The sequence below is a fragment of the Lepisma saccharinum genome, chromosome 3, assembly GCF_977018435.1.
Source record: "Lepisma saccharinum chromosome 3, izLepSacc3.1, whole genome shotgun sequence".
NCBI lineage: Eukaryota > Metazoa > Arthropoda > Insecta > Zygentoma > Lepismatidae > Lepisma > Lepisma saccharinum.
In genome coordinates, this window is record NC_139231.1 from 84,956,390 (window position 1) to 84,974,659 (window position 18,270).

Below are 18,270 nucleotides of genomic sequence, written 5' to 3' on the forward strand. Positions count from 1 at the left end.
GAAAACGGCGGAAGCAAAGTTGTACACCTTGTACATTACTATTTTTAGATGGTTGTATTTTATCCCACCCGAAAATGTATTTCTATTTTAGTTATTTTACGTCACTTTTGTGCCTCTACGGGTAAGTACGACAATATGGATGAATGAAAAACTGATGAAATGGACAGTGAAACGTCCTTGACTTACTAGGTAGAAACACTGACTTCGTAGCTTGGGCAAATTATTTTATACATGTGTGTGTGTGCGCATGTATATATTATATAATGTATATATATTGAATGCAGCAACATAGAGGCAGCATAACTGACGAATAAAGCATGCGAGTGTTAATAACAAGAAATATGCTACAAAACAAAGCGGCATAGTTCAATTACAAAGGAAATGCTTTCAACTTTCATCGGTTTGAAAATACTTACTTCTGGAAAATGAATGTTGACATAAAAGTATTGATTATTTCAGATCTACGAGTTGATTTCAGTCCCCCCCTGAGAACGTTGTTCATCCGCTACTATTAGATCATCGATTTTGTAGCCGATCTGATTTCCCAAGGAACAACATCCCGATTTTTTCAAGTCTGACCTGGCAACACTGCCCCAAGCACTGACAACGGCAGGTAAGATGCATGAACGCATTTGACGGAACGTTTTTTTCCTTGTGGTCGAGCTATAGATACATGCCTGGCCTCTGGTGCCAGTTTTTTGGGGTCTTTTCCACACTACCCATTCAAGGCACTGTAATAACGTCCAGCACATTTTTTTTAAAAAAAATATCTTCACCATAGCTAGTTCCAGCTCAGTTGGGTAATATTTTTTTCTAAATTGGAATCCGAACCACTACAGGTTCGGATGCCTCCACCGGGGAACGGACCCTAGACCCCTTTGGATACAAGGTGGCAGTGTTACCATTATACCATTGGGGAAGCCCCAATATTGAATTATTTACAGAAGTTTTAATATTTTGAAATGAATTTTTTTTTATCTTTTATTTTAAATAAAGCTTTTATTTTCACATTAGTAACTTTACAACATTTCATGAACCAAATCCATCACACAAGCAACACAGCATTAATACAGCCATCATTCTCTGGATTATTGGTAACCTGTGCATACTTTCCCCACACAACTTTGCCTCCCTGTGTTACCAAACCCAATTCACTTATATTCACCTCGATTATGGTACCTTTGGTAATAACCCCCAGGCTTGTGAACACTGTAGAACTCGGGTTCTTCTTCACCCCAATTATTGGCAAGCAGAATGTAGCTTTCAGTTCCGGATGGGTGACATGGGCTTTGTTGAATCTGAGTGCCATCGGACGAATGAATCTTTCAAATTTCGGAGGTTTTCTTGTAAATGACTCGCCAACATAACAAACCTTCGTGACCATTCTCTTCCATGCTTTCCTCCTAGATTTTCCAGTTCGTATCACCTTGAACACCTCTGCATCTCCCTGTGCTCTTACTTTCGGAATCGGAACATCCCATTTGCCAGCTTTCTCCTTCCTTTTCTGCTTGATCATGTTGGACAGAATTTTGGATCTATTTTGCACATCTCGGTCCAGCAGGTACACCGGCAATGCTCCTTCGGACTTTGTTTCCTTCTTCTCCTTCATATTCCTCTCTTCATGTGCTTTGATCTTCTTCTTCATCTGGATCTTCTCCGCAGCCCTTCGCTTGTGCATTATCTTTGCCTTTATTCCTCCCAGCTTCCTCGCCATCTCGGCCCTCTTGTGAGGCTCTCGGGCCTCTTTCTTCCTTTTCCTTTCATGGTAGTCGAGACGATAACCATATCGCTTCCTGTGTAATTCAATGTACTCGTTCTGTGGCATTTTTCTGGATCTTTATCCTAGAAAGAAGATATTTGGCAATTAGACACTGAATTCATTACAAATGCCAGGTTTCTGAGCAATTTTGGCAGAACAAACTCTGACTTTCCAAGTTTGCCACGCAATTTTAAAATAAATTTCCAGACCATTCTGACATGCTATTTGGTCTAGGAATTAATTTGTGCGCCTGGACAAGAGATGGCGTAACGAGCGTATCATCCCACAGTTCCGTGTATCCACACATGCGTTGAAAACTCCTGTCAGCGCGCATCGTTCGTAGTATAGGGCAGTTGATTGACACGTCAACAACAGCATTTTGTAGTCAACTGAACATGGTGCAGTTCGTGCCAGATAAAGTGTTTTTGCGGGGAGTTCTGCTTCATTACTTTAACATGCAGAAAAGTGCTACCGAAAGTCATCGTATTTTGGTGGAAGTGTATGGTGACCATGCGGTAGCTGAGCGAACGTGTCAGAAGTGGTTTGCACGGTTTAGAAGTGGTAATTTCGGCCTGGAAGACCAAGAGCGACCTGGACAGCCAAAAAAATTTGAATACGAAGAATTGAGAGCATTGCTCGATCAGGATTCGTGTCAAACGCAGGAAGAACTTGCAGAAGCATTAGGCGTTGATCAAACAACAGTTTCCAAATGCCTCAAAGCCATGGGAATGATTTAAAAGATGTCACATTGGGTTCCACATAAATGGAAAGACAGAGACGTTGAAAGACAAAAAACGATTTGCGAATTGCTGCTTCAAAGACAGAAAAAAAGGGGTTTTTGCATCGCATTGTTACTGGCGATGAGAAGTGGATCCATTACAAGAACCCGAAACGAAACAAGGCCTGGGTGAAGCCAGGTGAACCAGGTTCATCACAACCGAAACGAGATATTCACTGTGCAAAGGTTATGCTGTGCATATGGTGGGATATGAAAGGTGTGGTGTACTATGAGCTGCTGCAACCGGGTGAAACTATTAATGGAGAACGTTATTGAAGCAAGCTCTGGCCAGGAAACGACCAGAATGGGAGAACAGACATGATAAACTTATTTTTCAACATGATAACGCTCGCCCACATGTCGCAAAACCGGTCAAAACCTATTTAGAAAATGTCGGATGGGAAGTTTTACCCCACCCGCCGTATTCACCAGACGTTGCTCCTTTTGACTACTACTTGTTCAATTGCATGAATAACAATTTGATTGGACAGCGGTTCACTTCTTCAGAAGATATCGAAAAATGGGTCTCTGACTGGATCGCTTCAAAGGATGAGGACTTCTTTCGCCACGGAATCCGTAACTTGCCTGACAGATGGGCGAAAGTGGTGGCTCGCGATAGACAATGTTTTTCTTAAGGTAGTTATGTATTTTGTGTTTGAACTACAGCTTCAATGTGCGTAACAACTGCATGAATTAATTCCTAGACCAAATAATAAATGCATTTAAATGCATTTTAACTGTTAAACTGCACTTGATATTCAAGAATTTAAAGTGTATTCAATGTTGTTAAACAAAACAAAGTTTACATCAACAAGCTGAATTTTTGTATTTTCAAAAACCCTGGCAAGTACCCCCCCCCCCTTATAACGGATTTTTCCAAAGTTATTGAACATATTTTCAACAGATTCCCTGACCTTTCCGCTCGTGGGTTGACCACTTTGATGTTTCCAGGTCAGTCGGAATCTTGAATATATGAAACTAGGCATATCTGTAATGTTAACCAATTGACATGTATTGCTTCCTTTTCATATTTTTTTCACACAATGAGAATGATTCATGTAGGTATATAATGTGTAGTACAATCCAGATATCTACCAAACCAAAGATAAAAAACACTCGTTAAACTATAATACATTCTTCTAGAAAGTAGTACTGAATGTGCTACACCATGCATCAAGGCAACAGTTAAAATAATCCAGCATCCAAAAATTTTGGATACATGAAATTTATTTATGTAAGTTTGAAAGTTTTTTGAAATGCAAATTTCACAGATTAATACAAAATAAAATTTTCAAATGATCTTGTGCTGATGCCAAGTATAAACAAATTCTTGGACACTTGAAAAGATGGTTATCATTAGTTATCCATAGAGTAACTTCCATGTTCACCGTACCTCTTTCTCAAAGCTGTCTTCAGCATTTAGAGACATGCATGATATGTGGGTAGGAAACCAAAATCCACAGACATTGCAATGCTGTTTGCTCATCTTTAAAAGTTTCACACAGCCTGTATCTATTCCACATATATCTGAATTCTTCAAACATTTTCGCAATGGAATGGATGAATGCCACACAGTAAACTAGCAGATTCAGAAAATTGTCCAAGTTCCTTTTCTTTTATTGCGATTTCATCATGCTACGAATCCAATTTTAACATGATTCGATTTCAATTTTCTTTTGTTAACACATACTGAGGAGTTTTAGCGACTACTTAAGATTTTGTTCAATATATGCTTTTGTAGTTAGGTTAGGGAGGCCAGGTTTGGTTCTCTTAGCATTAAAATAAAGTTCCTAAATGCATTCTGCTAAGGTTCCAATTTACTTCTACATTAATTCCCACTAGTCTATGATACTTACAGTCGTTTGTCAATGGAAAATACATTGTGCATGGGAAGTGTGCATGCTTGCGTAAGGCAATTTTTTCCCTCCCAACATAAATAGCTTTTTTTTTTCGAAATCCAAACAGTGCACATTACTTTAAGGAAGGTTCAAATTTCGTGTGACAATGATTGCCAAAATTCTACGATAATTAGTCTTCCTGCTAGGAGAATTTTAAAAAAAATCACAAAACAATCTAAACAGTTACCCAGAAAATCCCTTTGCACCCCAAACATGTGACCTAGATGGCAGCATGAGTCTGAACCAAGACAACAGTAAACGAATGGATGGTGGCAAGAAAGCATTCTATAGGAGTATATAGGAGCGGAAAAAATAAACACACAGGGAGCGAATGTAAAATATAGGGAATGTCTCTATTTTCGTTAATATTTGGTATACTAACTAAATTTGGCCTTCTAATCACGAATCTATTGTTAAAATGCCGCGGACACGTCTGGAAATTGTTAAAAAAGCTGATGTAAGTTGAATTGTTTTTTGTTTTTTAAAAGCTTTTTCGCATTGTTTTACGAACAAAATTTGGTACCAGTTTCATAGATCGGAGACACATTAAAATCGGATATTTTGTATGGTTCATACTTACCAATTGTGTATTGCGGAACGTAGTTCAAGGTGCCATTATGCTTTTTACATGAAAATAAACTCAATTTTTCACATTGAGTGCTTTATTTTATTCCTTTCTTCACTTCCGGAACACACAATATGGCGGGCACATCTTGACTCATGTTGGGGGTTGCAGTGTTTCAACCTTCTTCACCGAAAAAATACCTACTATAGTGTTAGTCACCGGTGGAAATTATACATTATGCACGGGTAGCTGACGGATAGCCCCACAAACCATTATGCACGGTAGCTGATCGATAGCCCCACGAACTATTTCCGATAAGGTTAGGTTAGGTGTGGTTACGATAGGCAAGCATAGTAAAAAAAAAGGGGGGGTTGAAATACTGACGGGCTTACGTCATCAAATGTTCGCAGCATCCGGTTGTCGTAGGGCAAGCAAATGAAAGCAATGGCAATTGTGCGTCGGTGAGATATTTCTCTTGAAAAATACACGATTTCCCGGTCAAATATATTCCACGATGGAAGATAATACCTCGACGAACGTTGTAAACCTTGGAGTAACTCATTTCCGTAAAATTAAAGAAATGTGTGTCCGATGTATGAAACTGTTACCCAAAATTTTAACTATGCTTGCCTAACCTTGCCGGAAATGGTTTGTGGGGCTACCCGTGAATTTTTACACGCGTCCGCGGCATTTTAATAACAAATTCGTGAGTAGAAGGCCAAATTTCATTAGTATACCAAAATATTAACGTAATTACACATACTCTCTATATTCTTCATTCATACCACACACAGTAAGTAATCACAAAAACTCTGACATACATGTTAACAAACAAATAGCAATCGAACCATGTAAAAATGCCTGTGTACCATGATAAAATCGGAATTAAACAAACCGAACTTGGGCCCTCTTTAATGCTGCATGTAAGTTATTATGGAGCATACTCAGCATCTTGAGTTTATTTGTTAAAAGTCTACATATGTTGAGAATCTGAACCACCATGTGCCTTCACCTGATATCGAACATAATACACCTTGAATCCAAGGCAACGACGTTACCACTACGCCATGAGGGAAGGCCGTGCTCATCATCTTTATCACATATTATTTCGTGATAACTTTTTACTTTTCTCGTATTAACATTATAATCAGTGTGATAACCAGAGCTAGTAATTTTAGGTGCTGCACCTTTAATTTTTTTGTGTGAAAATGGGTAAAAAAGTGACATCCCCAAAATCGTATTAAACTCTACTCATGGTGTTTCAGTTGCACCTTTTTGAACCTTTTTCACAATCTCGGAACCTTTTCCACCTTTATCACAATCTCAGAACCTTTTCGTCGTTTTTGCATCTTTCTCATTTTTTTAATACAACTCGTGCGCTGTTTAACCCCACCCACATTCGAGGCATGGCTTCTTGTCACTCGATTCTTGTTTACCGCACAACAATGAATCGGCTTTCTTCAGTTCTTGGACGTTAATGTAGTAAGCACGCGGACTTTGAACAGTGCCAACAACGAAGCGTTACAATTGCTAGAAATTGTGCTCTTTTTGTCCTATGCTGTATTGTTTACAAATTGTTGTAGGAAAGCTGTTTTGTTTTAGTTTCCTTCTCCTGTCTCAGCGAGCAAGGTAACTGGAGTCTGTGATTGACTGATCGATGCATCGGATTTGCTTGTTCACCATGCCAAAACATACAGTAAATGTTGGGAAACTGCACGACATTGTTAAACAGTTTAGCAGTGACGGCATTCAGAGTGATGGATCTGTTCTGAGGTGTGATGTGTGTGATATTTCTATTGCTGTTGATGGCAAACCACAACACACAAACTACGAGATGGTAAAGATGGGAATTCATTGGTGAGGCGCTTGCATCTCAGAGTTCCAGAAATACAAATGAATTTTTCAGTGAGACAGCAAGGACATTTATAGCATGTAGAATACCTCTTTCGAAACTTAACAATCCTGTCATGAAATCATATTTGCAAAAATATACTGGGAAGTCAGTTCCAGATGACAGCACCGTAAGGAAATCTTACCTTCAACCTCTTTATGAAGCTAAAATCTCACAGATCAGGCAAGTAGTAGCTGACCATCCAGTCTATTTCATACTAGATGAAACCACAGATAGGCAAAACAGGTACATTTTGAAGATTTTAGTAGCACCTCTCAATGGACATCAAGTGATACCCATGCTTTTAAAAACTTATTTTCTCGGCAAAACAGATAATGCAAGTGTAATACAAAGTTTCAATGATACATGTTTTGTATTGTGGCCGGAGGGCGTAAAATATGATAGTGTGTGGTTAGTTCTTACAGACCAAGCATCTTACATGTTAGCTGAATTTTCTAATTCTTACAGACCAAGCATCTTACATGTTAGCTGCATTTTCTAATGTGAAGAATATGTATCCTAACTTAAAACATGTGACCTGCATTGTTCATGCATTGCATCAAGTTTGTGAAGCTCTTAAAGATGAATATACATATGTGAACGAATTTGTTTCTAGCATAAAGAAAATACTGAAAAAGACTCCTTCTAGAATACAGAAGTACGTAGAAATTACGAAACTTCCACTACCACCCTCTCCCATCCTCACTAGATGGGGTACATGATTAAAAGCTGCAGTGTTTATTTGCAATCATTTCCATACAATATCGAAATTTTTAGATGCTTTGCCTAGTGATTCCTCAGCTGTAGAAAAAAAAAAACTTGCACTTAAACAGGAATTGCAAGATGAACTCTATATTGTACATGGCTTCTCTTTCCTTACTACTGCAATGACAAAACTGGAGGAGCAGTGTCCTGAAAAGGAAGCACAGTGGGCTGTTTTGATGGATGTGCAACGAGAGCTGCAAGGGGTCGGGAAAGAGAAGTTAGAACAAAGTTTAGCCAAAAACCCTGATGATCAAGAAGTCGCAACCAACAAGGATGTGTACTACAGGTTGAAAAGAAAATACGCACCACTTGTGTCTGTTGACGTTGAACGTTCTTTTTCAACTTACAAGTATCTGCTTAGTGACCGCAGATGTAGCCTCAGTCAGAAGACCATAGAAATTTTTAATGTAATCTATTTTAACAGTTTTAAAGATGACTAATTCTAAGCAAGTAAGAAGAAGCATGTTTTCCTTTATGTCGCTTTCTAATGTATCAGAGAATTTTCGGAGCGAATTTACAATATAGAGAAAGTCTCCAATTTTGTTAATTTTCGGTATACTAACTAATTTTGACCTCCTAATCACGAATCTGTTGAAAGAAACCGGGGGTCACGTCTGAAAATTTGAAAAAAAGCCGATTGAATTTTTTATATATATAGGTGTATATGCGAAGTTTTACGAACAAAAATGTAATATCCTGTCATTGTGTCCAACCACGCCGTTATTTTACAAGAAAATGATTTATGATGTTCAATTCTAGTACGATCCCTATTTATTCGATGAATTTAGGGGTAAAATGAGTGCTAATGGAACCTAACCTAACCTCGTGTGAATGGTTCGTGGGGCTACCCGTGGATGGTTTTTGGGGCTAACGTCAATGGTTTGTGGGGCTACCCATGGATGGTTTTTGGGGCTAACGTCAATGGTTTGTGGGGCTACCCGTGGATGGTTTTTGGTGCTAATGAACAATTTTTCATCAAAATGTACAATTTCCAGACGTGACCCCCGGTTTTTTATAACAGATTAGTGATTAGGAGGCCAAAATTAGTTAGTATACAGAAAATTAACGAAATTGGAGACTTTCTCTATATTGTACATTCTAGCCGAATTTTCTTTGCTTAGTTATATTAAACGATTTAAAACCAGAGAATACTGTATGTGTTTATCCAGACAAATTGAATTATATATGTATGCACTGCTCACAATAAATTTTACATCTGAAAATTAGCACCTTTTCTGTACAAAAATTGGCACCTTTTTTACACCTTTATCGGCAAATTTTTGCACCTAAAATTCCTAGCTCTGGTGATAACTTACTGCCTATTGAACTTATGGGTGCAGGGTTAGTTTGGACCCAACCTGTTCGATACTAATATCTTGTTCGAACTTATCCCACACATATATTTTACCGTAAAAATTATTTACTAGAAACTCTATTTTATATCCATTCTATTATGTTATTATGCAAGTGACAATAGGAGTTACGAGGCATCACAAATGTTAGTTCCAGCCCGTAAATTACTTAATTAAAAACACCATTCCGCTCGAAACGTTTTTGTAGTTTAATGCTAAATACTTACTTTCTCTTCTACATAAAAATAAAACTCTTTATACTTTCTTGCAGAAAACTAATCAACACCTTGATTCTGCAACTACATGCGCTAACTTGCTTCACATGAAAGAGGACAAAGCTAAACTTAGTAGATGATGACACCAGACTCTCTGCTTTAACTGTCGGACGTGAGGCGATTTTCATAAAGTTAATTTAAAAGATCTTGAAAATATAAACATTTAAGTTATAACACTAAATGTATACTCATATTTTGAAGTGAAAATTTAAAATTTATAAGGTAGTGGGTACTGACATATTTAGAACCTTCATTGTCGGCGTGATAGCCCAATGCTGCCAGTTAATATTTCAGATTTGGTTAGTGTGTGGGTCGGAACGAGAAATATTCATTTCATTCAGAAAATTTTGTGGACAAGAAAAGTTCGATATTTTCTGAGAAAATCGGGAATTCTACACACTATTTCCTCCCTCAAGTGATTTGGTACAGATTTTTCGGGATGCCGTCCGTAAGCAAATATTTTATAGTAACGATTGCTGCCACAACAGTTTCAAGTAGGGATGTGCGGGCAGCGAAATTTCTTTTTCCACATAGGACAGGACTAGCACCGGAAGTGATGATGAAATCCTGATTAAGGGGCCTCGCGCAATCGTCATGGAAACAAATGAAGATCAGTTACCGAAGCCGTGTTGTTTGTTGTTGTCGTAATCTGTATATTAATTGAATATATGTTAATTATAAAGAAGAGTGTGAATAAATTGTCGGATTGATATCATTTTCAAGTGAAATCCTTTTACAAACTCCCGAAAGTGAGTAGACAGTTGAATCAATAATGCAATAACTAGAGTATGAAATTATGGTATTGAAAACTGGAAGAGGAGCTATGACGAAAGAAATGTCTGTAAGAGAAACCTTAGCATTGGCGTAATGATCGTTTAGTGCAAGATTCCAGCAATATGCAACATGTCGATATGGGTATGTACTGCGATGCAGTGATTTGTCAGCACAAACCCCACATTTTTTCACAAATGCCCAATTTACAGTTATTTTGGCTCTAAATTTACCCCTACATCCCTCTAAATGCAATGTTAGACCTAGCCAGATTAATATTTCCGTATAAACCTCTTCTGCGAGTGGTTGTAATGCACTGTTGTTTTTTTTTACATTAAATAGTGCATTTTAGTGCAAGCTTCTTGAAATATGTTGATATGAGTGTGTTATGTGAGGCAGTGATATATCCGTACAACCCCCACATTTTTTCATAAATGCCCAATTTATACTGATTTTGGGGCCCAAGTTCCTTTTGTTTTATTGCGATTTCATCATGCTACGTACGTAATTTTTACATGGTTCGATTTCGATTTACGTCTGTTAACACATACTGTGGAGTTTGGCACCCTTGACCCTGTGTACACCCTCTATAGAATGTGAAAGGTTTTGCATGGTATATGAATATTTTGTTGTTTGTGAACGTTTTCAGTTGATTTTAGCTCGCGAAAATGTGCCACTGTGAAATAAAGTGTTTCGTTACCAATAAGAGCCTGAAAGCTTCGCACAATTGAATCTAGCACCCAAAAAGACATTCTACAACAGCAAGTATAATTTTACATAGTTAGGTTAGGTTTGGTACCAATAGTTATTATCGACTTGTTCTTTTGCTATTTGAGTGTGCATACAAAGGGTTTTAAAACGGCGGAAGCACTCCAAAATGGCAGGTTTTTGCTTTTGCTGGTCATACTTTATGATCGAATATCTCCGTTATTTGTGTTTTCCGCATGCTGCAACTAATTTTATATTATGCAAAACATCAAAATCTGTCGATTAATATAAATTTCAATGTAATTCTGGAGGGGTATGGTGGGTAAACGGCCCCATGTGCTTGACACCAGTCATTCGTGTATCAAAATGTTTGAAGATTTTGTTCAATACCCTTCTACAGGTGCCATGATTGCCAAAATACTGCAATTTAAAGGTGTTGAAAAAATTGCACATTTTGCACTCATACTTTCGTAGTTAGGTGGGTCAGGTTTAGTTCTTTTAGCATTTTCACATGGAATGATCCTGTTTAGAATTTGATGATAAATTACAGAACACAAAGTTAAAATGCCATTACGTCCATGATGAAAAGGACCAAAATATATACTTTAGGAAATGAGTTCATGTTAATGCTAGTATAAATTCTGCTTTTGGTAACAGTTATAGTGAAAACAGAATTCTTCAAATTTACAGGAGAAATGATGGGAAAGTACTTGCGGAATTGAGTTCCTGTGGACTTTTGGAAGCTGGGAATAGTGTTCTTTCAATTCGTGCAACTTATTTGGGCGGTAAATAATGTCATTTTTGACATTAATGTATCTCCGTTGCACGATAGCTCGTGCCACCATTACCGTCGACTACGTGAATCAAATGTTCCGTGCATTCGAATATGTAACCCCCCCTGTCAGTGTAGCAACCACGCAATCGTTTTAAAAGATGACATTTGAGCGAGTTTTTTTTTTCCAATTTAATTTTCTATTTTTGCCTAACCTAACTGAACCTAACCTAACCTTCTGTGAATGGTTTGTGGATCAATGTTAGCCTAAAAACCATCATTTTTCGGTTAATAAGTGTTAGTGTAGCAACCACCCGGTAGTTTTACAAGATGACGTGTGAGCGGTTTTTTCCCCCAATTTAATTTTCTTTGTTTGCCTAACCTAACCTTCCATGAATGGTTTGTGGATCAATTTTTGCTTAAAAACCATTTATGAATAGTTTGTGCGGCATTTTTTGGTTCATAAGTTTGGAAAAACTGCATATCAGCTGACGATAGACAACGTGACTCAAGATTTGCCCACCATATTGTGTGTAACGAAAGCGAATTAGCAACGACCAATAAATACTTGTAATGTGAAAAATGTTCCGCTATGCATATAAGGTAAGTACAAATGTAAATAATTTGGAAATAAACGAGTTAAATGTGTTTTCACTATATCTAACTGGTACCCTGCTTTTTATACAGTAACGCACAGGTTTCTGAAAATTTGATCTGGTGTACCAGATATAGGCCTATGTATAGGTGTAATATATGTAATAGAAGAAAAACACTAATGAAGGCATGCAAGTAAATAAAAGAAAATGGAAATCCAACAACTTCAAATTTTCTGCTTTTTTTAATTTTTCATAAAATTCCCTCTTTACCTACAATTGGACATAGGTTTCCCTGTACCAAGATAAATTTCCCTTCACATAACAACACTGCCTCTGCCAAGCACCCTGAAGCCTCATGTTTTTAAATAACCACTCGTCCTACTTTCTTTTCATCTCCCTTACCTACAATCTGGGAGGAAACCTGGTCATCAGAAGGGTGTGATGGAGACCAGTTTTTAAGTTTTTAAATAATTTACTTAAATTCTGGTTTAGAAGCTTATTTTCGTAGCTTGCAGAATATATAATGAGCAATAAACCATACTTTAAATGAAATACAATATGAAAAAAGTTGGTTTACTAGATGTAAACGTGGTAATTGGAGAATGTGCCACTGTAATTTACATACACAGATATGGACATCCGAAAGGAGCCAAGGAAAATGACTGTCCACCTAAAAAACTACATATTTCACACATAATTTCATTTCAGTCACGGTAATTCATGTTATTTATTATAAATTCATTGAAGAAACATGATAATTTCAGACTGAAATAGTGTTTTTTGAGGGGTAAAAATATTCCTGCCCACCCCCCTCGAAAAGATCCTGGAGATGTCCATGTACACAGAAGTAAGACAACTTATAGTAAACTTTATTTATATAAAAAGGTTAGGCAATACCAAATTCAAAAAGTTACATATATTTTCAACCAGATATGATGCATCATATACATAGCTTAAACAGTTTTAAGTATCAGTAAAGTGAAGTGCTCCCCTGTGTTATGCACCATGCCATGATGGCATATAGGGGGTGTGAGGTTAGGTCCCCACAATTTTTGATCACAGCCGAAGGTGGGGGTGATGTGATCAGCACCATGCCCCTGGCTGCCTTTACCCCCCCCCCTGAGTTTTCTCTAGGTACCCACTTTATACGATGCTGGGTGGGCACCGGAGCTGCTTGAGCAGGTGGAAAAATTCCTGGTTCTCCCCCGCTGGTGATCGAACCTGGGTCTCTCACATGGTAGTCAGATGCCTTAATGACTGAGCTACCGCAACTGCTTTTAAATATCAGTAAAGAAATTATATGGGTCATTCCTTGTCAGACCAATTTCAGAAAGTCTTGGATTTGGATGATGGTCCAGTTATGTATGGATAGGTTCTATACACATATTAGGTTTCTCTGAGAAATAGTTCTAAAGCTATAGCCTGTGGAAGAAGGTGGTGCACAACAAAAATTGTGACCCATATTTGACCAATAAGTATTGTAGCTAACTGCAAGGTTCAATAACTTTGGAACTATTGATCAATCACAGCTTGTTTAGCAAATACAAAATCAAAATATGTGTTAAAAGGTCTTGCATGCCATAACAGGCATATTTTGTGTGCATAAAGTTACAACTGTAATCCACCCAGGATTATGGTATTAATAGTAACACTGATGTCGGCTGAATAGACACACATTAGATTATTTCAATATCTATCACATGTGGCTGAATCTACTAGAAATGGAAGAATCACTGGAAAATGTAGCACAAAAAGGGTGATATCCAAGCCAAGTTAGACACACTATCTAATCAGACTTCTCCTTAATGAGTGACATAATACTAACTTGTTATTGCAAGGCATTAGTGTACAGTAAAGGTTTATAAACATGTATTGGGATAGGTGATGTAAACAAAGTTTTAAAAATGTTGATTCAAAATCTCCTTCATTGCCATGTGCCATGATCTCATAGGAAAATCATTTGTAAATGATGAAGCATCGAAGGTGAACAAGAAAATGGATGCTCTGAACAACAGTGGTTCTCTACATTTGTAAGCCCACAGCCCAGTAAATTCGTATTTTCAAAGTTGATGCTCCGATCCCAACAATTTTTCTCACAAATATCATCCTATTTTTTTTCAACTTTATACATTAATTAATATGTACCCTTGAAATTTAACATTAATACTTGAATTATGGAATATTCAAAGAGAGTATCAGACCGTGTCCAAAAGATGCAAGACCATACTTGAAGCGAGTATACTTCGAGAATGATCTTGCAGTGTGGTCTTGAAGGTGTTGACTGGAAGTGTAAATCTTTCAAACTGCATTTTGACTGCAGTGCCAAATACGATCAGTAGATATAACCGAGAACACGTTGCTTTTCCACATTTTAAACACTTGTGTTTCACCACAGAAATCACATAGCAAATGTTCTTATACATACATTTCCACACATTTGAAGAACTGCAACAAACAACTTGCTGGCTTTCTACCTCTGCAATTTCAAACAAATGAACAACAACTCCACTTGTCATGTGACCAAGCCTGTAACTTGGCATGCTCTTTAAAATCTCTGTGTATGCCACTTGCGGCTCCACCTTGAATAACACACAATAGGTTATAAATGATGGTATTTTCCCTCAGTTTTTTTTATCACCCTGTCTCTGAACCACCCATCCCAATTCTTCCATCAGGCATTAGTACACACTCCGAGCTACCCACATATAAAATTGGTGGGAAATTGAAGGGGGGGGGGGGGGTATGGCACGAAATTCGCTATTGAAGTAAGTAATTTATTCTTCTAAAAATTACATGGAACTATACATAAAAATACATTCATCTGAAACCTTATTTGAATGAAAGCTTACACCATTTTTAACAAAAGAAAAGAAACTTGAAGTTTCTATGGCAAACCTGAGGAAAGATACTACCATTTATAACCTAATGCATGTCATTCAAAGTGGATCCGCAAGTGGCGTACACGGAGATTTTAGAAAGTGCGTTAACTTCTGAACCCCTAGACCAATCTAAAAAATATTGTCGTTTTTGTAATCAGCATTAAAAATTGTATAAGTATACTGAATTTAGTCAAAATCGGGGATGGTGGGTGACATGACCTGGATGAATTGACATCCAATGACCCCGAAGCAAGTGTCACTTGTTACTTGGCCTGTACTATTTTCTCAGGGAACTTTCAGACCGAAGCAACAAGTGACATGTGTCAGTCACTTGGAAGCAGACTCTCAGTAAACCATTCAACCTTTTAAAACAAAGTGTGACAATGACCTAAACATGTCACTTGCATGTTGCTCGGAATACACTGTTTTCTCAATGGCATGCACGGTGAATGTTTTGCTTTATACTGAATGAGACTGTGTCGCTCGTCATCTGTGACTTCAGTCTGAAAGCTCCTTCAATGGCGCACATCATTTCACCTCGGTCTTGCTTGTGCATGCATGGTGGATGCTTGCTTACAGAGTGAAGGGGCCCATGTCAGTTGTCATGGCCCCCCATGTGTTGCTTTGGTCTGAATATTCTCTAAACTTAACAAGATTGTTAGCTACTTCATCAGACATTAAGATTTAATTTAGGCTGTAAATCACAGAGAACAAATTGCTAGTACTATTGTTGTAAAAAGGCCAGCTTTTTGATAGAAGTTTCCTTTTATAATCACGAATGGGCCTCTGGAGTGGAATAAATTATTAATGTTGCCTTGTAACAAGAAGATTGAACCTCAGTGGTCAGAGTGCTTCGGATCTCATTTCAATCTGTAGGTCCAGTCGAGTTCTAAAATAGGATTTTTTTGCTTGACATTTGCGACCAGTCTTATTTGCTTCTGCTTCAGTTTTAGTGGCATTGTTTCTCAACTGCTGGGCCGCAAAAATCCATTTCACCCAGGGATTGACAACAAATTTAAATCTAATTTTATATTTGACAGCAAGTCTATACATAATTCAACCATGATTATGCCAGAGTTGATATATAAATATTAATTAAGGGTGCATATTATTTTCCATATAAACTTTAAAGATCAGAAATGTATTTATCAGTGAAATTGTTGGCATCAGGGCATCGACTTGTAAGAAATAAATTTACTGGGCTGAGGTCTCCCAAATGTTGAGAATTTTGCAACAGCAGCGAAAATACACCACTAGTTTCTCTGTGACCAGGCTTAGCAGCCATTTATCCAAATTATGCATGATGTACTGGAAAGCCAGAATACAAATATACATATTTTACTGAACACAAAATTTAATGTAAAGAGATTTGATACTAGACTTTCTAAAGGTAGAGCAGTATTTTCTTTTTTGCTTCATGTACGTGTTCGTATAACAAATTCAAACATCGTAAATAGTATCTTACTGATCATACTATTAGGTTATATTAAAAAAAAAACATACAAAATTACTCTAATTACATGAATATGTTTATACTACATAGATTTATTTAATAAGCCAACCAAAATATGAAGATAACACTCGGTAGGAACCGTTTCAACAATGTTTATGTCTAGCTACGAATTTCATATTGTAAATTGTATTTTATATTATGAAATGAGTGTCCACTTTACAGTAGGGAGCTAAACGAAAACAATGAAACAGGAAAAATACTGCCAACTCCTGTATTTTCATTGATTTGACACACTTTTGTGAAAAAAGCCGCAGAAACCCATTTTTTCCCGACCATTTACAATTCTAATTCTGCATGGATTTTTCTCTGTGCACGTGAAAATATCAAACTTTTGTGAATCAAAATTCCATTGAATTTATACATGTCTATAAATTCACTGAGGCACGTTTTTCACAGTTCAGCTTTATTTTTATCAAAGAAGGAAAAGGAAGCTGCGTGGAAAATTGAACAGAATTCTCTCAATCCGTTTACTTTGTTAGTATCCTTTGCAGAACAATCTATGACTGCAAGATAAAATATCTTGAAGTTGATGTTAAATTGAGTTTGAAATTGTTATACAATTAATCTTTCATAGATTAGTATATGCCGTAATATTTGTGATTTATGTTTGTAGATGTTAAATGGCAAATGTAAACTCTGCACCATAAATTAAATATTTTTTTAAGTATGTACATCATTTAATTGAATTAGAATTTTTGGATACATTGGAATGACTAAGACCCTTTATATTGTTACTATATCTGTGTGTGGGTGGAGAGAGACGGTACTAATATGTAGGATTGAAAGAGAGAGAACATCTATCTGCATGTACCCTTGAATTTTTGGAAAATTCGCCTTTAAAACTGGGAATTATACATACTTGAATATTACCATGGTCCTAAAGTTGCCATCCTGCAAGATCACTTAAACAAAAAAAAAATGTTTAAACAAAAAAACAACTGTATTTTTGTTTAGTATCACTTTTCTGTCACTTTTGTCTATTCATGATGATGAGAATGAGTGATGATATGGTGAAGAGACAGTCATACAGAACACCCATGTCCAGACTGGGATTCGAAACCTGGGACACCCACCATCTTAGCACACTGTGGTCACCCGCTGCCACAGAGGTCAACTAAACAAATAATGAATACTATTTAGGAACAACACAGCAATAGAATTATCCAAAGGCACCCAGAAAATTCAATAGTGGTTCTTTGCAAACAATTTTTGTCAGACAACAAAGAACAAGGAAAAACATGTTATGGTGAATGATGCAATGGCTAAATGTAATGAAGACAACAGTATTGAGCCATGAGAGATAACACAGGTCAATACAAAAGAAGTAAAATATAGGTTTGTGATAAGGGATGGAGTTCAATCCAAACCTAAATTGTAATGTGGTACAAAGGTGTCCACAGGGGATTTTTTCTCAGGGAGACTCAAAGTAAGATTTCATATCTTTACCCTCAGTTACAGAAGTTGTTACCTTTTCTTGTTATTATTATTTTACAAATTATAACATTGAAATTGAGTGAAAATACCTTGGCGCTGTTGACAAATTCTGATTTGAGTCCACTATTTAAATAGAATTTGGATTCGCCTTGCTTCCTTTCCATAAATATCTATCACTTTGATGATGAACAATTCTTTATCATTTTGAAATTTTTCATGATGCATTGATATCAAGCAGAGAGCACTAAATCTGCTCTCCATCGTGGCACCAGTAATCAATGTTTTTATGAATCAAAGGTTACTGTATAAAAGAA

General features: G+C 37.0%; 1 protein-coding gene across 1 annotated transcript; it reads right to left on the minus strand.

The window, feature by feature from the left end:
- Positions 1-977: 977 nt before the first annotated feature.
- Positions 978-9,334, minus strand: Ip259 (NSA2 ribosome biogenesis factor-like IP259). The gene is made up of 2 exons (XM_083120022.1): positions 9,236-9,334; positions 978-1,842 (listed from the first exon to the last, which is right to left on the minus strand). The coding sequence occupies exon 2, from the start codon at positions 1,823-1,825 to the stop codon at positions 1,046-1,048; it is 780 nt and encodes a 259-aa protein (XP_082976148.1). The 5' UTR covers positions 1,826-1,842; positions 9,236-9,334; the 3' UTR covers positions 978-1,045.
- Between the last annotated feature and the right edge of the window lie 8,936 nt (positions 9,335-18,270).

Coding starts and splice junctions, on each gene's coding strand:
- Ip259 (XM_083120022.1), bottom strand. CDS start 1,825: ATGCCACAGAACGAGTACATTGAATTACACAGGAAGCGATATGGTTAT.